Raw genomic sequence first — 27,010 nt, 5'->3', positions numbered from 1 at the left:
TTTATACATATCGTTCTTGTTGGCCAGATGAAAAATTTCAGCAAACGTATCTCGTTGGATTACTTCCGGCTTCCATTTATATTCGTTTTACTCATATTTAATAGAGGGGCTTGTAATAATAGTTTAAAATATGCGGCCGTTTTTTGATGCTGGTAGTAAAATATTTATCGTCCTACCTTCTAGGAATTTGTAATCCTTTAATTTATCATCATTTATTTATTTACTCAATGTCGAAAATATATTTTAGCATTCACTGGATACCAGAAGTCTTGCTTGAAACACACAGAATTATTGCCTTAGAAGTATGCACACTTTTAAAATATATTCTCTGTCAGGCATTTGAACAGGATTTCAATGTTTTTATAAATTCTCGACTGTAAATTGTGCATTTCACTTTTTCGTATACTTTCCTTTTTTCTATTGGCAACCGACTGCATTCTGCCACTATTTTCGCTAGTTTCAATAAAGAGGAACTCCCAAAATAAAGAAATGAACTTTGCTCGTATTTTTGTCACATGAGTGAGATACAGAAATTGGAATGAAAAATACGACAAACACACAAAAGCGGTAAGCAAATAAATAAAATGCCAACGTGTTTCTTTATACGCCTGAATAATTTTGAAACCAATTTAAAAATGCCAATATTTATTGAAAAATATTCCCGGCAATGCCCGGAGCATTTCCAAAACTAAAAAGCATAGATCAAGACCCGAAAGGGAATAGCGAATGCAAAAGTTCAGCACACGGGGCCTCTGTTTTTCCGGCTTCTAACTGCCATGAAGCGGAAGTTAAAAACCGTGTTTTGATTTGATTGCGCATTGAAATTTCACATGTGTGTGCCTTCCTCGTTAACTGTAGCGTTTCGTTCGATTTGAATGCCCTGGAAATGCAAATGTTTTACATTGTTTAAGCCGCAACCCGTTTAGTTTTGTTTAATTTATTTGGCTTCGATTTTTGCTCCTGTTTCATCCGCTCTTTTATTGGCTTTGCGAATGGCATGGGAAAACTAAAATAAAAATCGACGGCCATAATACAGTTTCCCTTGCCAGATTTATTTGAATACCTAACAAAAGAGGTGTGATTTGCTGATGTGATTTCAATCGTAAAAGTGCTAAGACATTAATTAATTAAATATTACATAACACAACATAATTATATTAATTGCTTTTATGATCAGCAGATTAAAAAAAAAAAACGTGGCAATTGCATTATGGTAAAATGACAAACAAAAACCGTTTTCAACTCACCCTCACTTTGACTCCTGGGAAGTGAAAGACCTTCATGGGCGGCTTTTCCTTTGGAGTGTACCGATAGAACTCCCGTCTGCCCTTATACCATTTCACAGAGTACAGACTGTCATCCTCGATGTCGTAGAAGCATTTCAGTGTGGCCTTCTCACTGCGCCTCACCGCGTGGGGAACTCGAACCCGGACATCCCGTAAAGCCGTGGTCATCTCTGAAATGGAACAATAACACGCCTAATGAAAAAGGAACCTACCAACAAATAATATTTAATTATTTAAAGCTGCCATGCTTTCCGCGAAAAGGGACTAAACAAACAAGTCCCGCGGGTCGTGTCTAATAGAAATCATCCGCAGGCGATAAAAAATCATCGCGATTCGCATTTTTAATTCACTGTTTGCTTTTATTTTATTATCATTTAACTTTTTTTTAACAACATTTCTTCGTTTTGGCCGGACCGTTGTGCATAATTTATTACGCACATTTTGTGTTTTATTATTTGGAATTTATATTAAATAAATCCCAAGCGGATTTTATTGACTCGACAATTCCCAGGACATTTTAGGCCAAGCTTTTACCCTTTCGCTTGAGCTGATATTTGGAATTCTAAGCGGCGTTTATAATAACTATAAAATCTCGAACATGTAGAAATCCAGAAATAAACTAGTTTAACTGATTTAAATGTAACATATTCATACTCCTGTTGCCTGTTCAACTTGTATGTTACGTTTATGTTTTTATTTTATTTTTCGTTGAAAGAGCAACTAGATATCGACCATCCGCTATTGAATTTAGAATTTTTAATATCCAGTCTGATCACGTATTGACATGGCTTTCAGCATGGTTTTATGCCACAAATCTCTAACTGACTGAACACTCACATACCCATATGCTCGCCCATATGTATTTATAAAAATATATTTTCAGGATATGTCTGACATTTCTACGTATGTCTGATTTCCTGTTTCACGATTTTTTTTATTTTTGGTCCCAGCTTGGCATTATAAATCAGCTTATAACAGGCACAGGCAAAAACAGTCGATGTGTATTCAACCCACTCCCACTCCAACTGCTCGCATTTATTGTTTTTCACCAATAAAATATGAATAAATTGTTGGCTGATTATGTGAGATGAAATTAAAATGGATTTTATGTCCATGTCGTAAAAAATGTAACGCTGCTGAGAGGCCATCACACATTCATAAACTCGGAGTCAAGGTATTTGATTTTTTATATCTGGGATAAACCCTTACCGGGAATTATATGTTAAGTGCTAAGCATGCTTAATGTTTAATGTTTAAAATGTTTATTGGCCCAAAAGTGTCTTATGGATCTTTAAAATTATATATGCACTGTAAAATGAATAAAATTTGATTATGTGAAGGTGTAACGTGTATTTATGATATAAACGGCTTCGGAATTTCTGTTCATGAAATCTGTAACCAATTTTCCCGCGAGCCCTGTAAAACCTGTCATGAGCCAAAGACCACTTCAGATATGAAAACTGTAATTTTTATCCAATTACACGGCTCTCGGGAGCCACTCTACCTATGTTCAAGTCGAGTTACCATTATAAAGCGATTTCCCTCGACTGCAACTCAATTCCCTTTCATTAGGCTAGAGTCTCTTTTGTAGTTTCTCTGTCATTTGGCGCCTTGTGCCTGCTGTGGCTTCCATTTCATGCCACACTAAATAGACAAGGTTGCAACAATCCGGCAACAAATGAATGTCCAAACAAGCCAGCACGGCCGTGGGAGGTGCCTTCTGAATCCCATCAAATAACTGTAATTGCAAAGTTTTTACAGCTAGACACGAGGAGTACGCCTATTAGGCCCCCAAGCCCTTGGCCACCACCCGCTCGCAAGGACAATGCACATGCAACCCGTCCATTTGTCGGCTGGCCGAGGCAGCGGGGAATGGGGGATGCGGGGATGCGGGAGGTCCCGCAGGACTCCTCCGTTGGAGGTGGAACTACGTCCCCACAACGTGTGCAATAAATATGAATAACGAGCACGACGTGAGAGGCACACAAAGTAAAAACGAGACCGTACTCACCATCGCAGTGTGGCAGTGAGAAGGCAGATTCAGCAGGGCATCCCGGCCATCCCCCTAGCCACCGTGGATATCCTGCCCACACTCTGCTCTAAGTCCTTGGAGAGCATCCAACCTCATTGTTGGCGACACGCGGCGGCAAATATTTGCTTCTGCCGCTGCCTTTTGTTTAAATCTTGTTTATGCAACATGCATGGCATATATTAAGAAGTGCCGACCAGACTCGAGTGTCAAGCAAATGTCCAGCAGCGCTCTGATTTACACCATGTGGATCTGGAAATGGGAAATGGGAGTGCTCCAAGTGTCGCTTCGGCTAACAGATTGCTCTGCGGGTTGGTTACATTTGTTGCAGCCCAAGGATTTTAGTTGGATTAAGCGACATCATATAATCGAATTGGATGGTGTACGTGGCTTTTGTGCACCTCCCTTTTGCAACTCTTTTCCAAGAACATGTGCCCTAGTTGAACTTAAGTGCGCCTCTAACACAATTTGAGAATTAATCGAGTTTTTATTACAATGCCTGCACGAATATACCTGTATATAGTTAACTTGTAAATTATAAATTTTATATTTTGGCTCTAAGTTAACCCGAATGAAACGAACAATAATAGACTAGAGCTTTTCAAATTGCTTGTATATTAGATCCCATAAAAATATTAAAAATACCAATTTATATTTTATTGGTTTCTTTACCTGGTGACTTTAGTTTGGAAAGTTAACTTGAGTGCTGTTCGGAATGAATTCAATTTCGACCTTAGAATATCCTTTCTTAACTCTCTGCTGTTGAAATTATGACACTTACTGCCAAAGCATATTTCGGAAACTTACGGCCAGCTAATTGAAAAGAGCAAAACTATGCAGAAGTAAGCTAAAAGTTTGGCCAGGACTATGACCCCATCTAGCCCATAATTTCTCTTCCACATGAACTCCCAGTCCGAGAGCAGAATTTGCCTGACTGACCACACAGTTTACACGAAGGAACCGGCAAGTAACTAAGTATGAGTATCTTGGCCAAGTGAAGCAAAGTTTTCAAAGTACAAGTTTATGGAGCTTGGCTTTTGAGTAACACTTACTCCCATGCAACAGATGGGCCAAAACTGCAAACTGGCATTTTAATTTTCTATTAGCAGGAAACTTGGGGTTGTTCAATGTTCAGCACTTAGCCCCTCAACCTCGGAAACATCATGGGTATAACTGGCGCCAAATACATCATAATTTGTGCTGACATTATGTAAAATCCTATTTCGCTGAAACCCAATACGAATCCCAGCTTGCAATCGCCCCTTTCTGGACCCATCCCTCACTATTAGTATCTCGACATTGTGCAGTCATTATTCAGTCAGATTTGACTGCCATCTGGGGTTATCAGCCTCCCGTTTCGAAAACAGAGGGAGGTTTATTCAGGCGGACTTGACGCCAACGCGTCGGGGATGCTGATGCTCCTTGGTCCTTTGGGGGTGGCTTGAAAAATTGTTGACAATTTCAGCTTAATGCATTTTTATGTCACTTCTTCTGGTTTAGCGAAAATGAATGCTCCTGCTGTTGTTGTTTGTCCTGCACAAACACAAACACAAACACATATACAGACCCACTCCGTCAGTCACAGGCACATGAGCTGTAGTCCTTGCAATCGCAGAACCACCAATTCTGACCAAGTCGCCTTCTCCCTTCTCCCGGATCGCTGGAGCCATTCAACGCCAACATCCAGGACTCAGTCTGTATCTGTGTCTGTGTCTGTGCCTGTCCTTTGTGTTGATTATGAAATTTAAGCACAAAAACCCGTGACAGTCTGGTCCGCCCTCCTTTTCTGTTTACGCTTAAAGAGTTGACTCCGTGGTGTTTGGCTTTTAATGGCACATTTTCCACTTTTCGGTTGGCTTCTGGGGGATGCTATATCACAATTTAATGTCTTCCGTTCACTAATTGCAAACACATTCTCTGAACCGTGTAACCAATGTGGCACCACAAAAGTTTTCATTTCTCGATATTTATTTCTTAAACCTACTGTAGTTATAAGTGTGGTGTTTCACACCATGTTAAACAAAAAAAAAAAACATGATTAAAAAAGTGACGAACTATACTTTTATATACCTTTAAGATAACTTCTAATATTTAAATAATTTCTTGACATATAGATACATCTAATGCCCTCCAAATCCTTAAAATCAGATAAAGGGTGCCGCCATAGGAAATCCAACAAGTTTCAGCCACTTCCGCTTAACAGCGCCAAGCGAAAGCCAACTTAACATCCTTGGCCATTTATTTAAAAACTAAATAAGACAAGCATCGCTAAATCGCCAACTAAGCTCATAAAATCCCACGAACAAGTGCCCAAGTGTAAAGCAACGTGGGAAATGTTCAAGTACGAAAAAAAGTATAAAAAGGGAAATAGATAGTGGGGTGGAACAAGGAGGTTGCAGGGTAAAAGCTATGAAAAAGTGCAAGGATCAAACAGCTGAAAGTGAGGCACACTCGCATAGCCGGGCTAAATAATAAAAGAAAATAGGAAAAGTAAAATTGCTGGCCTCTGGAATGAGTCGAAAAATGGAGGACCATGGTTTCACGTGGTGTCTGGTCTCCTTTTGAAGGTGGTTCCTTTCAAAAGCCCTCGCCTACCGTTTCTAATCTAACACCAGAAAATTGTGCAGGAATTTGTTGCAATGAGCTTTTTATTATCCTTTTTCGATCTCACTTGTGTGTGTGTGTGTGTGTGGGTGGGTGAAATACCAGGTTTTCTATATATTTTTTTTGACGATTTTTGCTCGCTTTTGCATTCATTTTCCAATGCGAAAGGCGAAAATTGCAGTGGCAGCATGTTTTTCCTCGCACAGAGCACAGGTGGAAATTTATACTGTTACCATGCTGCCACGCCCCCAAACACACACACCCACACACACACTAGCATAGAGAGTGCTGCGCCCAGACGTTCAAATTATTTGAGGATTTGTTAAATTTTCCGGCTTTCTCTGCAATTTTTGTCCAGCAACCTATTTTATTTTTTACACAATTTGTCGCGGCAAGGCGGACAAAATGGGCCACACAAGTGTCTGTTAAATGGTCGTTTAGGCCGAGGGGAACTCTTTTTGTGGACTGGGTTCAAGGTTTCCTTTTTGGATTTTTGCCGTTTCCGTTGCAAAAAGAGCTGCTGACTTGTTGACCTGTAAATAACTTGAGTTTAACGAAGAGATTAACGTTCCAGATTTGCTGGCGAAATTTTATACATTTTTTGTGAGCTCGCTTTTCACGGGGAATGAAAAACGATTGGGTCTGTGAATGGGAAAAATGTGCAACACAGATTTGCGAGTTGCTGAATAGAATAAGTGAAGCTTTAGATTCGTCTAACAACTTTAGATCGACGATATCTGTTTTGCTTCTAATTGAACACCTTTCCGTTTTAGTTTGCATGCCAAAAATGTATTTATTTATTAAGTAACAGCATTTCCTATCCGTTTTTTTCATCCGAGACATTTATGGATTAAAGTTTTTTCCATCGCTTGTGCAGAATTTTATTCCTGTCCAAGCCATAAAACAGGCAGTTATGCAAATACTAACCATTTATCAAATTAATCATAAATCTATGTCCTTTGAAAGTATGCGACATAGAAGATATAAGCAAAATATAAACATCACCAAGCAACACCCATGACGTTTTATTTATCTTTATTTTCTAATCTCACCCACTCATAGAACTCAACCACCCCCGACGCACCCTAACATATCCAACCTCGGGAACAACCCTCCACTGACTGAACAGAATTAACTTGTAAGACGGAGCCACTGGAAGCACGCGTAATTTTTAATTTACCATGACATAAATCGTATAAAACTGTCAAAGTCACTAAAAGCACGAAGCAACAGCCTGTCCCTGCTGACTTCAGTGTCCTTTGTCCTGCGGCCTCCTTGGGGGCACAAATTACGTCCCAAGCACACAGAAGGGTGTCGAGAGTCAAGAGAGGAGCTGTCGAAAAAAGGTAAAGGGGCCAATGAAGCGACTTCAAAACAAAGCACCTCCCACTAAACAGGATGTCGGCTCAGGACTCAGCAGTCAGGACTCGGTACTCGGGACTCGGGCAGTAATAAGTAAATCTCCAGCATGTGACGGCTATCAGTGGCACTTCCGCTTCCCAGGACCCCCCGATGTATGTATGTGTGTAGTGTGTGTGTCCGCCCACTCGCAAGTAAACCGAAACCATTTATATTTTATCTCGGCCTTGTCGTCGGTTCATGTGGAGCAAACTTCTCTAAAGTTAGCAGCTACTGTGAAATGAAGTTGCCAGTGCCTCAGAATCTGGGGAATTCCCCCAAACATGTACGTGTGTGTGTGTGTGTTTCGGGCGGAAGTTGCAATTCCTGCCCTCGATGCCTATAAATTTAACTTAGTCTTTTGCGGAACTGCTCCGCCAGCCGCTTCAATGGCTTTCGTTGTTTTGTCATGTTTTGTTATCCTATTTGTCCGGGCCAAAAGCAAGTCCGGCCCGAAATCCGGAGTCCAGACCATCTGATTCAACATAGATTTTGGCTTGACTTAACAGCCCTGGCTGTTGATTTTCGGTCGAGGATTGCATTAGTTTAATTAGCTGAACAAAGGTGACAGCCGAGATAGATGCGGTCAATTTATTTGGCCTGGCCCAAAAGCCGAAGCTATAAACTTTGTCACTCAGCTTGCATTTTTAATGCAACTTGAAATTTAAATGCTTTAGAAATTTGGGAAACAGAACTTGTACTTGTGTAGAACGAATAATTTCAATTGCAAATAATGAGGTAAGCTTAAGCTCAATTTTTCTTAAACTGCATAGCGTCACATTTACAGTATTACTAAAATAAATTAAATACCCGTTTATAATGAAAAATCTGTATGTGAGGACTGCTAAGCCAACCTAATTCAACTTCACAGGGTCCTTTGGGAAAATTTCTACCCTTTTTCTGAAACTAAAATACTGTCAAGATGAATAGAGGAAAAAGCATAGGGGAGAGTAGTTCGCCAGAACCATTTTGGATGGCATGTCTTCCGAAAACGCTGTGAGTGACATTATGATAACCCAATGACAGCTATTTGCCAAATCAGACATGTTAGCGGGTGGGAGGCTTTGTGTAAATCAATTGATTGGCAATGCGTTTTGATTGCCAGCCAAAATTTGGCCCGGACACGCGACGGGTAAGGGGAAGATTTGTGGCCGAGGGTGTATCGATTGGGCTTGGGTTTTTGTGCGGGAGGAAGGAAGGTTCCTCCCCTTCTAATATATTATTGCTCGACATGCACTCGGAATCGGGCTTTATTGTCTAGAAATCAGCAGGCAATATAGTCGAAGGGGACTGCGATAAATCCAAGTGAATTGAAATTGCAAATTAAAGCGGCCTGCGTTAATTTCCACTTGCCTGCTGCAGTTCAATGGCACAAATAGCCGAATGGAAAAATCCGAAGCAGAGTTTTCTCTACTTTCAAAGGGGAAGTGCTAGCAGGCAATTTATTGAAAGACGAATTTCTGGCTCAAAGCTGACAGGCTTAATGCGCTTTGATTTGTTCAGCCTGGCGGGAAAACAAAATGTTCAATAAAAGTTTGCCATTCAAAATCGAGCGAAGAGTTCCCATGAATGGCAACGAGTTAGGCCAAGTTGGCTCAGACATTTGCGTTCTCTTTGAAAATGAGTAATTAATTGCTTGATATTTATGCAGAAACTTTGTGCTCGTATTTTCCAACTATTAGGCAATACATCTAATAATTGGAACAATTCATTAGTTTATTTATTAAATTAATTCTCGTTGTGTATAAGTTATTTATTATTGTGAACTTCGCTGGATATCAAATCAAACTCTATAAAGTAATTTTATCAAAGCCCGATGGCTGGATCTCTCCATGGCCTGTAATTATATAAATATTCATATAACAAAAGCAGCAAGTCAATCTGGATATCGGCTCTTATTGGCGCTCTAGACTGGCCCACTTATAGCCACTCAACCGAGTCCTGTTTTTTGTGAAAGCGATTGCAATATTCTCTTAGAAATATGCTCTTCTTACTGGATTATACATATCCTTTGCCCTGCGAATATCCTTCGTATGTTGTTTTATGGCATGTTTTTCCTCTTGATTTATTTTAATATTTTATTATTTTCCTCGTTTGATGCAGAATGCATTTGATTTTTTCCCTCTCTTTGCTATACGGATTTTAATATGCTTCCTTAAGTAGATTTCCCCATCCGCCTACAAATAAATTAGAATCTACTTATTCTTGCCCTTATATGTTGTTCCTTCTTTAAGCCAAGCCATCTTAGTGGTTATCGCATAATTACACATACCACCCCCTTTAAGAGATATTATAGTGTACCATAACACCGCTGGCAGATAGATGATAGAAACATTTGTGAAAATACTTCATTACTATTATTTAGCATAATAGTTTGCCATTTTGCCTTAACCCGAATGGGTAATGTCAAATGCACTTTTTGCCAGTGCCGCAATGAAAAGGGGGTCAAAGTTACCAGCAAATTAAACGCAAATTACCTGCCAGGAACACAATATCCAACTACCATATATATATAGGTATATATTTGGCTGCATAGATATATGCATGCATCAAACATCAGGCAGTTTGACATTGCTTGGCCTACCAAATAAACGAGGCACACCTGGTGTTTTGCCGGTTTGGTTGGCGGAGGTGGATGGGGACGTATTTGAGGGCCGGACAATTACCGTTGGAGCCAGGAGGCAGACACCGCAGAACAATAGTTTCCTGTTTCCTGAGTGCTAAAGTTTTCATATGTCTGACCCATGGAAGCCCGCCTCCTTTTCCAATTTAACACCCACCGCCCACAGGGTCATCCATGCTTCGCCTGTTTCAGGGGGGGAAAATCGTGCCGTATTTCATTTGCTCGCATGTTCGGTGTATTACACGGTAAAAAATGGGAAGCTAAAAGTACATTTAAGCTATATAGTTTTAACTTATTTATACTAGCAGCATTTATAATAACAGCACACTTCAAATGATTAAATGTACTTCATTTGTTTTAGAAACCAAATGATTTCAATACAAACTCAAAGCTTAGATCAAAATATCTCAATTTATTGCTATCAAAAGAAATACTCCTTGCTGTGAGGAATTACCTAGAGTGTAGAAGAAGCTTAGGCCGGAACACACTGCCAGAACATTTTTAATGCAATTTTCACCTAGCTTGGGGATCTCCCTTCTAATCGCTCCTCACTCGCTGCCTTGACGTAATTACTAAATACTCTTGGCGCTTTCTGTGTCCTGGCCAGGTCCTTTTCTTTTTTTCGTCCTGCACTCTTCTCCGCTCTCTTCTGCGCTCGTCCTGCACTGCGTTCTTTGTTACTTATTTTCTTATCGCCTCGGATTTGTGCCCGCAAAATGTTTCGTGAGCTTTTGTTTGGAATTTGGCTAGCCCGGCTTTCATTTTTCTTATTTGTCTGGATATGGGTTTTCCCTCCACGTCTCCTTTTGTTTTTTCCTGTTTCTTTTCCCAGCCGCCTGCGGTCTATTTTTGTTGGCATTCCCTAAGTACAAGCGTGTGCCATGTTTATTTTTAATTAATTTTCCCTAAGCAGTCTAAGACTTTTCCACGCCAAAATCTCCAGCAGGCCAGGGCGAACTCATTGCTGCTCTCGACTTAGTGCATTCTTTTTCTCTTTTTGTTTTTGTTAATTTTTGCAATTTTCTACTTAATTACCTAACGGGTTTTTTGAGTGGGAGCCAGTCTCCCCTGCCATTTGAGGCCACCCGCATAAATGTTAATTGCGGTAATTGCGCAAGGCGAACAGAGTTGCTAATTTTCTTGGAACTTGAATGTACCGCCAGAATGCTAAAATCATAGTAAATTATTTTTCTGTCTTCCAAAGTGTGTTAGCATTTTTTTCATTTAAGTGCTAGCACAACCTTATACTATTTATTGGGGTTTCGTTGCAATTAATTAAAACTTGGGCGATAAAAGCTTATGATTCATTGCACAGTGTCTGTGGCCAGCAAAATTCTTGTCGCATTCCGCCTAACCCAGGATTCAATTCCAGGACGCTGGACTGTCGGATCGTTTCGCTAATCGTGCAAATTTCAAGCACAATTGAAGCCAGCTCAATTGCCATGAAAAGGAAACGGAGGAAAGGGGAAATCCTGTGGACTGGATTCCCCGGCCGAAAAAGCGCTCGAGAATTTCGTTTGGCCGGGTCAAATTAAGTCGAAATTAGCCAGTTTTAAAGTATAATGAGCGTATAAATGATTAATTGGTTTTTTGCAGCAAATTGATAAGAGCAGGAGGGCGGGCTGGGCAGTCGCTTAATTACCTTTACTTTATTGACTGCGCGAATTAGTCTAATTGGTCACTTGTTAATCGACACCTGAGACAAGCCGTCAAGACGGTTCTTTTTTTTGTTAAGAATTTTCATTTGAAAGAATCATTTTCAGTCCCCAGGCTCACTTCGCTGCCAGACCATAGAATTAAATTATCTTTTATCAATTCCCGAACGAATTGTCAACAACAATGGAGACCGGTCTTTGGGGCATCTCAACGATTTGTCACAAAGCGATTTCAGCTTATTTTCACAATAATTCCATTTGTCCTTCTGATAGCAAACAAAAAAAGAAAACTTTTCCATTCTCCTTTTTGAACAACCGCAAAGTTTCAATTACTTGAACTAATTTATTAATGTTGTTGAAATGTTATTTGGGGACTTGTATTTCTGTCTGTGGGCTTCGGCATACTTTGCTGGTTATTTTATGCGGAGGAAGCAGAAGGAATTGGTAGAGTTAAGGCTCTAAGAAATGTTATAAAATTAAAATAACTTTATACAGTTGGCATTCCTGCAAAGCGGATGACAGAACTTGGGTAACTTTAAGTAGTAACTTTAACAAATTGTACTATGTGAAAATTATTATTTACCTACTGAACTCCTTTTTTGGCCAAACAAATGGCTGGCATGACTGCTAATTGATCCCCAATTTAGTTGGACCTTAAGGTTGGCCCCTGTCGAGCTTTGGGAAATCAATTTGGCTTTAATTAGCATGCCAGACATGCATGTGCTGGAAGCACTCATTTTACGGAGTGCCGAGAATAATAAAATGGCCAACTGTAGCTGCATAATTTTTGGCGTTAATTCAATTTCAACTTTTCGAATACAAACCGGAAGCAGCCCGTCCACGTCCACCCGGTGACCTTTTAGATACTACAACGCTGGCGAAACTATATAGGAAATGCAGAGCTCCAGCGAAAATGTGTGCAACAGCTTTGAAATATTTGACAGGCAAAGGAAAAACTTTAGCAGCGTTTTAAAAGCGGAAATGCGCGCCAATGGGAGATGGCAAGGAGTCAAAGTACTCCAGACATCGGTGGAAAACGCGTCTTGTCAGCGCGTCTATTGGCTGACTTTTCCCCCCATTTTGAAGTGCCCCTCCCGCTGCGAGCATAAATAATAAATATGGCGTGTAGTAAATGTAAATGCGCCGTGGAAATTCCATAAATTCAAAGGACCAGCTGCGCATTCCCTTCATGACATTTAACACTTTGGCAAACAGCAGCCCGGCGATCGGCGATTCGCTGAGGCGGCAAGTAGCAAGCCATTCAAATGCACTTGAGATTCCTGGAGCAACAGCTGTGTCCTTTCGAGGACGAGCCGAAAAGGATTCCCGTCAGCGATGGCAGCGTGACGTGATTGGCATGGCCAATTGTCGCCTAAAAATTAGTTGGGAACTAGTCTTGGATGCGAATGCAAAGTGATTAATGATGCTGATACAATATCATGAAACGTGTTCAGATTTTTTGAGCTGGTTGAACTAGAGCCGAACTAGAGAACTTGTCATTAATGCCGTCTGTCTACAAAATATATTATATCTCCGGCTTTGCTGTTACTTTTGAAAGTAAGAAAAAGTGAGCAAAACTGTTGTTAGTGGCAGAAGAATAAGCTATTGTCTAACATCCTGAATTTAAGTTGTGTTTATATAATATATATTATATATAATATAATATAAATTAAAAAAAAAATATATAAGTTTAGTTAATATATAAGTTATTATATATAATATAATATATATTAATTTATATGATGTTCTAAGAAGTATAGTTTGACCAACTGCTTCGTGATTTATGCACGTGCTACATTTTTTGTATCACTATTTAAAATGGACATATTTCATAGAAATACCCACATTTCATATTTAAATCCAGATAGTACACTTTGACCCACTTTCTATCCCCTCACGATGCCATCTCCGCCGAGCCTAATGGAACTTCGCTGGGTGGTTGGCGTGCGAAGGCGCCAAATCCAAATTAAATAAGATTTGTTTGGCTGCCGTTCAAAGATGCCGAAACGGCATTTCAGCTCGGCTCGGCTCAGCTCAGTTCAGGCCAGGTCAGGTCAGGTCCTTCTGGCCACCCGCAGAATGTCTTTGCCACATCCTTGGCCCTCCGCCTTTAACTTCGTTGATGGCACCGACCCGATGCCGCGCATTTTAATGAGTATAAAACACAGCCCGTTCGAGTTTGGGGCGTGAGATGTCGTATTGTTTGCCAAGAAACATGCGTCAAGTTCAAGTTGGCGTGTGAAAAGCCAGAAACCGCCTCTGTCAAAGTAAAACAAAAAAAACAAAAAATCAAATAAAATCAGGAGGAAGCATGCACAAGAAAGGGACAAAAGTTTTTATCATGACGTCTTGGCCTTAATTTCGAGTTTCAGTCTCGGCTTTCGAGGTTTTTGGTGGTTTGGTGTCGGCCACATTGTGTCGCTTCGAATTGTTTGTGGGCGGGACCAAGAAAAATGTGTTTAGAATGCGGAAAACTTGTTGAAAATTGAGTTTTGTGTGAAGTTATATTCATTGATTTGCGGCTTCATGTGGGTGGCTGGCTGCGCTTCTTGGCGGAGAATTTGTGGCTATAAGTATGCGTAGCCACGGATGTGTGGTTGCAACTTTGAACACATGACAAAAGTGGTATGGTTTACTGCTGTCCAAATAGCTTACAACACAATTAAATGTTATAATATGCATTGTGCCTTGTGCCCATCAAATATTACTGAATTTTAATTTAAATTCTCTTAATTTAGGGCAAAGCAACTCATTCACTTGACCTGTGTTACTCAGCTTTAGTGAAAACACCCCTCGCAAAACCAATAACAATAAAGTAGGGTATCAATTAAATTGACAGTAATTCCTGGAGGTTACTTGCCACACTTTCCGATAAATCGAGCCAAGCCCAGACCGCCCTGGAATGTCAATTGCAATTGGCGGCGAATGCCAGAACTCCGCAAAGTTTCCCTGTGACCCGCTAGTGCCATTCGATACGTACGTGTTTATTGGAAGCCCCGTGGCACGTTCATTATTTGAGGTCACAACAATAGTGAAAGCATCGCCAGGACGAAATGTGCAATAATTTTTAGCTGTGAAACTTTTGTTAGGAGCGAAGCCCAAACATGTCGACATTGCGACATGGAGATGGCATTTGGCATTTGGCATTGCAAGTGGGAATTTTTTAATCAATAACTTTGATTACTTTCCAGTTGTCGCAGCAATTACGAGGTGTTTTGCACAAGGAAAGAAGAAAGGGCTGTTGAAAGCTGGAAAAGCTGTCAAGTTTATTAATTTGCCACTCGAGCGTTGTTGTTTTGTTGCAGTGTCTCGTAAATTGTTTAATTGCAAGTATTCATGGAAAATGCTTTCATTAAGTTTTTACGTCAGCAGGTGAAAGGTGGCATGAGGTCGAAGGTGAATGGCTTGGGGGCTTGGGGTGTCGGTCACGTTTTGTGCCGTTTGTTGATTGCCCCGACTCGGGAACGCCACTATAGTTGCACATGTGATGGCGATATGGCCATTAAATATGCAGCACCACCTCTTCGCGCTCCAATCGAGACCCTTTTCGCTCTCGGGGTTATGAATTGCAATGCATTTCGTAGTGGCAGTAAAAAGGGGCAGCTTCCGAAGAAATTTAACTCCGACGGCAGGCTCAGGGCAATGAAGTGAGTGAGTGAGTGGATGAGCCTTTATTTGCGCGGAAACTCGCTGGAATATTATGTAAAACAATTTAGTATTTATTGAAAGTCAGGCTAAAACTCGTGTGCTTAAAAAGCACAAACACTTCTGGGCCACATCACGAACCCTTGACCCACTTAACAAAATTGCAAGTTGAATCGCTCGCAAAATGCAATCATTATTCATGAAATTCCACAAATGGTACTTCTTGAGAATTTACTCCGGAAACGAATGAATACTGCAAGCCCCATTCGCTACAATTTTGTTTATTGTTTCGAATAGGAGAAAGGTCATAATTTAATTAAAATTTCGCCTGTAGGCGTAATTTTACTCTATAATCCGTTTTAGTATAACAGCAAAACCCGATTGGGCCGTGCCACGTGGGGCTCAGTGGTTTGCTGCATAATGGAGGTGAAAATTGTTGTCTCTACGCCCCAGTTTGTGTTCATGTGCAGCGCTTTGGTGGTGTTATGCACCAGCCATTTTGCCCACGTAGATATTAATAACGATTATTAACTATTTGCAAGCGTGGCAAGGAGCAGGATCGTCCAACGGCAACAACAGCAACAGCAGCAACAATAACAGCACTGGATAATAGCTGGCATACATGCGTATATTAAAATTCTCGAGCATGCAAATCTGTCGCGAGCCCGAGGGCAATCCAGATAATTAGTGTGTTTTAAAAACAATAACGTGCCGCAGGGGTCTTAAACATGATTTATATAATGTCCTTTATGAACTCGCCCCTTTGAAATTCGCTCTAGGACACATGGGTGAAGTTCAAGGGCTTATTATCGTCTTATCTGCGCTGGTATTTGGTGTAAAATTACATGATTTTATATCTAAAATTCAATTTACTTGATAGGATTATGGGCAGGTTCACTTGCAAGCAGATTTATTACAAAAATCTTAAATAAACCTAGTCCAGAAAATAAGGACACGAAGTGCTAAACATTAAAGTTAATAAATAGATAAACACGTTTGTGGACTAAAAATGTTTGGCATATCTAGACTTTTCAGTGAACTGCGTTAATATTAGGACACATTTTAGTAGCCGAGGGCTGCATTGGCTTTCCAGCTGCATTTTGTCAAACTAACACATCCTTTTCCGGTGCATAGTTTGGGATCCCCAACCCCAAGCGATGCCAATGACCGGGGTTAGATGGGAACCCTAATGGTCGCACAGGGCACGCACTCGCACACAGGCGAGATTGTTTCCTGTTATTATGCAAATTTCTTCATGGCTCACCCACAGGCACATGCCATGAAAATAGTTTTCCTTTTTGGAGGGCTTGCATCCCCGAATTGACCTTACCAGAGCAATTAAGCCGCTTAACCCATGGCTGCAACCATATTTTGCAGCCCCTCTTTCGATGGGACGTCGCCATAAAAATTGTTAAGCTTCATCCCATCCGCTTGACAACGAAAACGAAGCGAAAATGAAAAATAAAATGGCCAAAAACATTTGGCCGTTACAGCTGCAGTTTGTCAGTCGTGGCTAAAGCTTCAATTTGTTTCCTCATCCCCGCCTCTTCTCCGCAACTTTGGACCGCTTTTTTGCTCTTAGCCGAATCGAGATTTTCATGCATTTTATGTAACGATCCAACCACCTTCCTACCAATTCCCCCACACAGGTTCCTGCATCAATAATAGTTGTTCGGGGCTTCCATAGGTGCACTGGGGGAAAAAACACAATCGAAATTTGAGTGCAACATTTTTGCATAAAAATTAGGTTTTTCCACCTAACTTGTTCTCAAACGTTAGTGCTAATATTAGGTATCAGATTTAATGCAAATAGTATTCTAAAGCGCCAACATAAATACTATTTATGCTAACGAAATATTCCTGCAGAAATCCTAAATATAGGATATGTTTTTCATAAATCGTACGATTTTGTGTAAATCTTAAATGTAAGGTTTTCAGTTTGGTTTCCGTGTGATTGTTGGCTGTTCTCGTATATTCTCGTTTTTCGTTTGGTTTTGGCTATGATTTTTTAGTAAACGAGGACTCAAAATCGAAATTCCCAACACCCAGGCGGAGCTGAGCTTTTTCATATTTTTTGCAGTCCCCTCGTCCATTGATTTGCCTGTTAGTTTTAAGTATGCCATGCGAAAGGAGAAGCCGAGTCAAGCATCCTTTAAGGGGGAAAACCGTGCGGTGGCCCGTCTCGAGTGGAAAAGTGGTTGGCGAGATGACATCGGATCAGGAATTCTACGCCACGGAATGCACTGTAATTGGTTCGATAATATATACAGGAATTGATTTTCCAAGCGAAGAGGTTGCCTCGACTGAGCTTTAATTAAAGACGGGCGAAGCTGCCACTTGAAGCGTTTGTGCTGTTGTTTCGGAAGCGATTAATTGATTTCTTGGATGGAAATAAAGATATTTTAAGGGTATCAGTTGGATTCAATTCGGTGTATACCCAAATGCTACAAGATACGCGGTGTCCAGTTAATATTAATCGTAAATATAAACTTACCCAAAGCTGATCAATCACAATTTATTGTTTTCCCCGAACTAATGGCCCAAGCACTAGAGGCATAGTAACCCCAATAGAGGAAAATCAATAAAGTCTGGGAAAGCCACACCTTTCCATTTAGCTGACCTTCCGGACCCTTGCAATTTAAATCACATTTGCGGCTAATACAAATTACAACCTATTGCGCCCAACAGCCACTAATTTCACCCACCAACCAACGCCAAGTTCTAAGAAGCCCCCAAATAAATGACAATTTCCCCAAACATTAGGGCACTAACGCGAGTTTTGAGACAAACTGAAGTGGAAATAATATTGTCACAAATTTGCAAGCACTCGCGGCATGTGGTTATTAAAAGTAAATCAAGTGCACGACCGATTTACATAGCCCCAAAACTAATTAGCCACTTGTGTACTAGGCCCGGCACTCGGCCACGCAGGGAACTGAATCCTGAATCCTGCTGAATCCCCCACCCGAAACCTCTAAAATGGTACTACAAAAACATTTTGCTCTTTCCCCGATTGTTGTGCGTGTTGGAGATTTTTATCAGGGCCCGTGAATTGTGGGTGTTCTGGGAGCTCTGTGCTCCGTGCTCTGTGGGTTGTGGGTTGTGGGTGGATCTGAAGGTCCCCGATGTGTGGTACAATGTCGTCGTCTACAGCGAGTGCACTTGGGACCGGCTCGATAATGGTAGGTTAATAAACGTTTTTGTGCGACACTGAGCGTATGGCCAGACGCAGACGTCGCAGACGTCGCAGGTGTGGGCGGTGTGTTGCCCTTCGTCCTTTTTGCATGGCTAATGTCCTGCCTGGCCATTGAAGGCTCAACCGAAACACGTGGGCGGTGGGACTGTCGATGCACGGCTTGTGTGCACCGAATCACGGTTCAATGGGGCTTGTTTTTGAAAATGCGAAGAGGTATTGGCGAGTTCAAGCCAAGCACAATAATGGTCATCAACCTTTGTGATTTATGTAGAGACTTTATTTACTCAAATAGAAATATTTAGTATTCATGCATGCGCATCAAATCACTCGTGTTATATTCAAAATACACAATATTTCGAGATGGGTAAGTGAAATGTAAATACTTGACAAAATAGTTTGGTTGTAGACCTTATGTTTGGCAACTAATATAGTAGCATGTGCACTTATGTTTCGTTTCTGACTATTTTCACTATTCGTTCTTAGTCTAGCTTTTGTAATTTTTACACGGCTTTAAGCCGGCGTTATTTTGTCTACAGCCTGCAGGTAAATGGGGAAAATAGGGAGAGCTAAGCCAGACAGTCACTTGTCACAGCATCCACAGCCTACACACAAGTAGTGGGACACACTACTAAATAATGCCCCAAAAGGTATGCTACACGAAACAAATGCCAGGCACGTTGGAGGCATTTGTCAAGACCCCTCGCACACACCTACAGATGTCGTGTCGTGGCAGCGAGGAGCTGGGAACGGGATTGGATGGAGCTGTGGAAAGGATAACAGCCCAAATCCAGATCGCTCCGAGTGACAAAGAGTCGAAAATTTCAGTCACGCGAAGGGCTTAAATGGCGTTTGATGTATTCGCCGTCATTTGAGTTTCTGGCGATGGAGTGGGCAATGGATATAGTTATATATATTGGAGAAAAATCAACTGTCAGATCCTGGTTTGCCCATGGAGAAATGCCTACGACTTGGGGCCAAAGGCAAATGCGTTTGTGTGATACATTCGCCACTTCATTGACATGTGTCCTGGCAGTCCGCTCCTGAAACCGATTGACTGGGCCGAAGATGCAGATATGTTAGGACTCGCAGCTGCCGCTCACGTCCAAGGGTTAAGGCCAGGTGAATGGCGGCGGTGGCAGCAACTTGTGTGATTTATTGAATAAATCAGTTTGGAAGCCTTCTCCCAGCAGATGCTGAAATATTTATGTGTACGTTGGTTCGACTGTGCGTGCGGTTCGTGAAATTTATGTGCGATGGTAAATAAAATGAGACCTCCAACGGCGGCGAAAGCCGCAAAGACGAGGCAATAAAAATTTGAAGTGTGTGTAAAGCGCGGCCAGATATAATCCCATATAGTGGGTATATGTGCTCGAGGAGCAGAAGACGATGACAGCATGAGTTATTGGCTTAAAGTATTGAGATTTGAATGTGGCCGCATTCTAAATCAAATTTTAGAGTTATGTGGCGCATCGGTTCTTAGTTTTTTTTTTTTTTTTTAAATGTTTATTATTATAAAGCGACGAATCCGTACATGCAGTACTAGTACCATAACATTGCAATTAAACATATAAATAATATAACCAAACTTCTCACTTATCGTGGGAAGACTAACAACAGAGTCTCAAACGTCGAGGGGGTCTTTAAAGCTGTCCAATTGTTTTGGCAAAGCCCTTTCTTTTAAGCCTTCTTAGAGGCCTGGCAGGGAGTAGGCGTCTTGCTAGCATGCTGTGGTGTCTTTTAAGCCTATCACTGTATCTGCTTGTGTGCCTTGAGATCTGTTCTTCCACTGTATGCAGATTAAGGTCCCGATGAAGGGTTGAGCTACGTACATAGTATGGGCAGTTGGTGATGGCACGCATTGCACGATTTTGCAAGACCTCAATGCGTTTATAGTTCGATTTTGCAGCAATACCCCAGATCTGCACTCCATATAGCCAGATCGGGGCTATACAGTGGGCGTATACTGCCCTTTTGGCTCTAAGTGTCATGGTGCTTCTTCTGTTGATCAACCATCGCAGTTGTTGCATTCTCTGACCGCATCTCCGTGCCGCAGCTTTTAAGTGTGGGCCAAAGGTCAACCGTTTGTCAAGGGTGATCCCAAGGTATTTAGCCTGCAGAGGTTGTTCTAGGGTTACGCCATCAAATTGTATGGGTGGTGTGCGCCTAATGAGAGTCTTCAAGGTGAAACAAGGATTGATGGTCTTATGTGGATTTACCTTTAAGTTCCATCTTTTGCACCATGCAGCCAAAGTATTGAGATACTCTTGGAGGCCACGTGCTGCCTCAGTGCAAGAACTGGAGCTGTATAACAGTGCGATATCGTCAGCGTAAGTGGCGAGTAGGGCCTTCCTGGGAGCTTCCATATGGTGCATATTTGGGCAAGGCAAATCCGCGGTAAATATTGAGTAGAGCAGCGGGCCGAGGACGCTGCCCTGCGGAACTCCAGCTCTCATGTAGCAAGGGGTTGAGTAGGTGCTTCTGACCCTGACCATGAACTTCCTATCTTCCAGGTAAGATTTCAGGACTCCATAGTATGGTGCTGGAAGCAGCTTTTTTATTTTGCAGAGTAGGCCGATATGCCAGACTCTGTCAAATGCTTGCTGCATGTCAATAAATACAGCATTGCAGTATTCCAAGTCGTCAAACGCCTGAATAATGTGCTTAACCAGTCTGTGAACCTGCTCCACAGTGCTGTGTCCCTGTCGAAATCCAAACTGGTGATCTGGGAGGATACGGCGCTCCTTAATAAAGTCACCTAGTCTGTTGGCAATCAGCCTTTCCCATATCTTGGATAGCGAAGACAGCAGACTTATGGGCCGATACGATTCCGGATCCTCTTCAGGTTTCCCAGGCTTATGTATCATGAGAATTGCTGCCATTTTCCACTGCTTTGGGAAGGACTGCACCCTAAATATAGCATTAAATATTTTCGCCATGTATAGGATGGCTCGGAGAGGTAGCGCTTTTAACGTGGCATTACAGACATTGTCGATGCCAGGAGTCTTCTTTATTGGCATTGATTTAATGACTTCGGCAATTTCCTCAACCCTGATTGGTTTAATTGGTAGCGACATTTGTAGGGGTATCTCTAGGCTGTCAAGCGTCTCTCGATTCTGCTCCATTGTAGCGAATTGGTAATGGGTGAACCTAGTCTCCAAATGATTTGCAAAGGAATTGGCCTGTTCCTCCTCGTTTTTAGCAAGTTCACCTCCCGGGCATCTAATGGGTACCTGTCTGAACGGTTGTCTTTTGAGGGATTTGGTGGACTTCCAGAGTGAATACCCAGCATCCACCGTATAGTCCATAGAAGCCAGCTTCTGCTCAAAAAAGATACTTCGAAGGTCTCTTACCACATTTCGTAGTTGTTTTGCAGCACGGTTCCATAAGATGCGGTCCCAGGGATCTTGAGATCGGATTGCTCGCCTTCTGAGTCTCCTTTTCTGTGTCAGGAGCTCTCTAGCCTCTCTTGTTAGGGATATTCCATAGGGGGTGCCTGTCCGAGGAACAGAAGGCGTAGATGCAGTCGCAGCCCTGTGAATACTTTGCGTAAGGTGATCAACAGCCATTTCAATTTCTTCACCAGAATTTAGCGTGATGTTCAACGGGATCATGCTCTCCAGTTGTTGACTAAAAGCGAGCGGGTCAGTGTGCTTGTTGACTAATCGTGGACTTGGATTCACATGGGTACTATCTGTCACAATACTGATGATCAAAGGCAAGTGATCGGAGTCCAGATCCCAACTTTGTGTTATACTTGTTAGGGAATCTGGTATACCATGATGCACCGCGAAGTCAATGCAGGAAGGCGTATGACTGGGTACATAAGGATACCTGGTTGGCGAACCAGTTGCAAGTATCTTAGCTCCAGTGATAGAGATGGCTTCCGCTAGCTCACGCCCCCGGGGTGAATTGTAGGTGTCGCCCCAAAGCCAGTGTCGGGCGTTCCAGTCGCCACCAATCATATACCGTTGGCCGCAAGAGCGTATTGTGTCAGTAAATTGTCTTTCGTCGATACTAACACTGGGAGGACAGTAAATGGCGCCGAACTGCACGTCACCCAGTCCTGTAGCTACTTTTACTGTAGACATTTGTATGCTGCGTGTCTCTATGACCCTTTGCGGGAAATGGCGAAGAGTTGTCCTAACGAACACGGCTGCTCCACCAACGCTATTATTATTTTGCGATGGCCTAAATGCTGGATAGAAAGCATAACCATATATCTTAACAGTATCCCCTCTTTTAATTCTAAGTTCCGTCACAAGAAGAATGTCCACGCTATTATTGTGCGCGTAAAGCTCAATATCTTTAGCTTTTCTTGAAATGCCGTTGGCATTCCAAATAAGAATCTTTAGTGGATTCATTGTGGGTGTGGAGCGTTGTTAGAAAGCTGGTAGGTATGTTCATTCCCAGCTCCTTGCTTTAACATGGTGGTTATTTCAAATACCATTCTTTCGAGCTTTTCAAGTCGTTGATTGGTTTGATTTCTGTGATGTTGCTGATCTTGTTGCTGCTGTTGCAACCACATAAGAAACTGATGTTGTTGTTGTTGTTGCATTTGCTGCTGCCATTCTTGGAACTGTTGTTGTTGCTGTTGTAACAATGCTTGGACGTCAAGTGAATTATTTTGCTGAGTGTTCAGTCGTTGTTGCTGCGATAACTGTTGCGTTTGTAAGTTATATAAACGTCGCTGAGCTGGTCCATCCTTGGAGGGAGTTGTATTAGAGTATTCTTTTGCTACTGTGGCATAGGATACTTTTGTATTTACCCCAGGGCCTATAGATGGTTGATGCTGTACCATATTTTGGTGTTGTTGTGTTGGTTGCTGATCTTCAGTTGACTGGTTAGTACTCTTACGGCGATTAATCTGCACGGAAGGAAACTGTTGCTGATCTCTATGGTTGAACCCATGATTCTGCCTATTTAAGTGATTCGCCTTCTTCGCAGGCCCCATAGATCTGCGGAGAAGCTCCTGGTACTTATGGCAACCTTTATAACTAGCCATGTGATCGTGAGAACAGTGATAGCATGTGGGCAGAGCATCTACAGGACGTGTACATTGTGTGGTTTGGTGATTTTCACCACACCTGGCACAATTTGGATGTCTGCGGCAGTATTTAGCTGTATGGCCATACTCCTGGCAACGTCGACATTGTGCAATTTCACTAGACTTTCGCATCCTTTCGATCCGTATTTTCTGTCGGCAAAGGGTCTTCACGTGATAAATTTCATTAATATTAGGGCAGGGCTTAATGTTAATGAAAAAAATATTGAGTTTTTCATCTTTATTAACCCTTGAACTAGGGTTGTGAATGTGAAGTACTTCATAGCCTAAACATTTCAGATCGGCCGTTATATCTTTGTTTTGTGTGCTGTGATGTAAGTCCCTTACTACAATTCTGTGTGCTTTTTCTGTCAGCATTTGGTAAGTGTGAAACTGCATACCAATTTCATCCATATAGCTAACAATTTTTCTGTAAGTGTCACTGTCTTTGGGAAATATTCTGACTGTTTCCCCTTGGTTAGCTTTGACTACGACGTTATCTAGACTTGCCTTTTCTTGTATGAGCTCAAATAGGTCATTTAAGTTGCTAATATTAACAACAATTTGGGGTGGTTTTTTAAAATCTTTGAGTTGATTGTTGGCGTTAGATGTTTCCTGGGATTTATTGGCAGTATTGTTTTCTGCAGATTGAAATTCGTCCATGCGGGCACTAGCATCATCGGCATCCTCAGACATCATGTCTTCCCCGTTTTCTTCATTAGTAATGATGTCCGTGTCGAGAATAGCAAACCTGTTACTAGAGCTTGCCTTCTGGTTAATTGTGGGGACCAAGTGCGGGCCCTGGGTACTGCTCACTCTTTTCGGTTTAAGGATGGGGGACAGTGGCTTTGCATTTTTTCTCTTGCCTGCTTTCCGATTTTGATCATCCAGTAATCTTCTGGCAGCACCGCTTAGATTTTTTGCTGCAATGTCGGGGCTGGTCAATTGGGAACATTCTTGGTTTGCTACACTTGAACCAGAACAGATGCTGCTCATTGTGGGATTTGCCATTGTGTATATGGTGCTGCTACTGGCACTAGAAAATGTCACTGTTGTTGTGGTGGGACTGCTTTGAGACTTATTGCATGTAATGCGTTGAATTTCTGATCGGCACTCGTCTCTAATCTTACTAGGTAATTTTCCAGCTATTGAGAACATTTTTTCATGATCAATCTGCTTCTTTATAAGCTGAGAGTCATCGAAACTGTTTTCATTCATTGTTTTTATATTGTCTTAATATTCAGCAAATAATTTGCGGGCCCAAATGTCCGGAACAGAGCATAAACAGTTCGGTTTTACTGATAAGCAAAGTTTGTTTACCTCTTGTGCAGTTCTGCGCGGGGTGAGGTAGATGACTTGCCCGAAGGGCAGAAAGCACCGTTTGAATGCACTTCACCTGATGCACTTTTTGTTTTTGTCAAACTGCCGACACCGCTCAAAGCAGCGCCCAAATAAATGATTTGTGCTATTTTGAGCACAAAAGGGAATGCACCGATAAGCAAAAAATAAATCACTTTTGCATGCGCGCGACACAACCGATCTCTTTGACTGCCAGAGTAGGAATCATCGGTTCTTAGTATGTTTGTGAAATTTATTAGCATAATTTATGCTTCATTTTTTGCACTGATACATATGGCAAAAAAGTTGTTATTTTGGTTATTTTGTATGCATGTGTGATTTAAATGCGGAAAGGGTAAATTAAATCGCAGTAAATTAGGTTGCCGTTTGTTAGTTAAATTGAAGCTTCGCCAAAGAGGCTTACTTTTTATACCCACTAATCCCATATTCATACTCGACTTAACCGCAATTAGGGCTATTAAACGAATTTCAATGAAATATTTATATCGATTTTCGTGAAATAAATGTACAGCGTTCTGTATTCGCGGAGTGTCATAAGTTCGAATCAGCCTCATTTCTATGGCATCAAATTTAATCACAACAAATTAACATTTGGGCTGTAAGCCAAGATACACAGGGTGAAATTGAAAACATTGTTAGTGCCCATAAATGTTTTATTTTTTAGCATTCTCTGTCATAATTGCATTTCAATGTTTCCTATCAATTTAATATAATTATTTCACATATTTTTAATCGCATATTTAACCACAAGAACTGCAGTGTTCCGTATTATTTAAAATAAATTTTAACTTTTTAGTTTGACTAAAATTATTAAAAAGGAATTTACCGCTGCGCTTCAAATCTCAGCTTGACATAAACGAGCAAATTGCCGGTAACAGATTTTCATTTCGTGTGTACACATTCGTAGGTAAATTTGCCTATTTGTCCATTACAAATAATGTGAAATCTACTTACCTAATGTGAGCGCCAGAAGAATTGTGGTCAATGCCGTTTGATAGGCATTCTGTGGAAACCGCATGTTGCTAGTTTATCTATGGTTGCTGAAATGAGAACGTTGAGTATTTAATTTGGTAAGGTTGGGAACATTTTTAAATTATCGATTGTGCTAGGCCCTAAAAACCTGGGGTAAAAGCGTAGTTTTTCTTCAAAAATGCAAAACTAATGGGTAGTGAAAATGTAAGCCATTTGATGCCTTAAGACCCAACCGCAAAATGCCGAAATGTGGCCAGACAACAACTTTGGTTCTTAATGCGTTAAACTTTGCCTGCAACACGTAACTCTCGTTGGCCAATGCAACCAACTGGGCCGACTGCTTTCCTTGAGGCAGGTGTTGCAAAGTGAGTTTCTTATAGTCACTTCTTTGGCCGAAAGTATTGAAAGCAATTTCGTAATCAGAAGGAAAGGAACAAGGGGAAACTGTATAAAGTAATAACTATAAAGAAAACTGCAGCGATTTTCCTCGTCCCACACACATACATAGCCAAAAAGTCGAAGTGAAAAGTTTTCCATTAACGGGGATGGGGTACGTCCGAAAAACACAATGTTGTCTAACTGCACATCAAATGCTGCTTCTTTCGAGACTGTGAGCATAGCATTTTTCGAAAAATTCCTGCCTCTTTTTTCAGAGCACATTTCAAGTTGAAAATCGGATTATAATAATCCCCTGGTCGAGGGATTCGATGGAGCAACTTTAACAAGTTGTAATCTTTAATGGCAGCAAATTGTATTACAGTATCGGGCCAAAGAAGCCAGACCATGGAGTTCTCGTATGCGGATTCCTTGTGCTGCTCACATGGCCCAAAGACTCAGCCAAATGGCCATTCTGTGTGCAGTCCATTAACTCTGCAGGACCTTTCTTAATTGCTTTGGCTTCATTAAGGTCAGCACAAAACTAACCCAGAAAGGCGGAGAATTGGGTAAAAACTTTCAACTTTTTAATTTATGCATTGACAAACTGAAACGACCGAGTGCGACAAACAAAGGGGCCAAGTCTGCTACCAATGCGATAAGCCGCAAACTGCACTTCCAGACGTTCTGCTCCCTTTCCTTTTGCTTTTCTCTGTTTTTCCCTACTTCAGCAGACAAGAAAACCGAAAAGAAGGATTTAATAAAAATCAGCTGCCCTTAAACCCCATACCGTTTGTTAATTGCATCTGGAGGAAGTTAACTAACGA

General features: G+C 41.4%; 1 protein-coding gene across 1 annotated transcript in view; it reads right to left on the bottom strand.

Annotated features, from left to right (window-relative positions):
- Positions 1-27,010, bottom strand: part of LOC6542591 — a 37,538-nt gene that overhangs the window by 5,488 nt on the left and 5,040 nt on the right. The window contains exons 2-3 of the mRNA XM_026979347.1: positions 25,791-25,876; positions 1,248-1,456 (exon numbers count right to left, since the gene is read on the bottom strand). Of these exons, the coding sequence (XP_026835148.1) occupies positions 1,248-1,456; positions 25,791-25,854 (273 nt within the window). The 5' untranslated portion in view covers positions 25,855-25,876. The remainder of the gene's footprint in view (positions 1-1,247; positions 1,457-25,790; positions 25,877-27,010) is intronic.

Source organism: Drosophila erecta, unplaced genomic scaffold (assembly GCF_003286155.1).
Source record: "Drosophila erecta strain 14021-0224.00,06,07 unplaced genomic scaffold, DereRS2 tig00000055-arrow-pilon, whole genome shotgun sequence".
In the NCBI taxonomy this organism is placed as follows: Eukaryota; Metazoa; Arthropoda; class Insecta; order Diptera; family Drosophilidae; genus Drosophila; species Drosophila erecta.
This window is presented reverse-complemented; position numbering and strand designations above follow the sequence as displayed.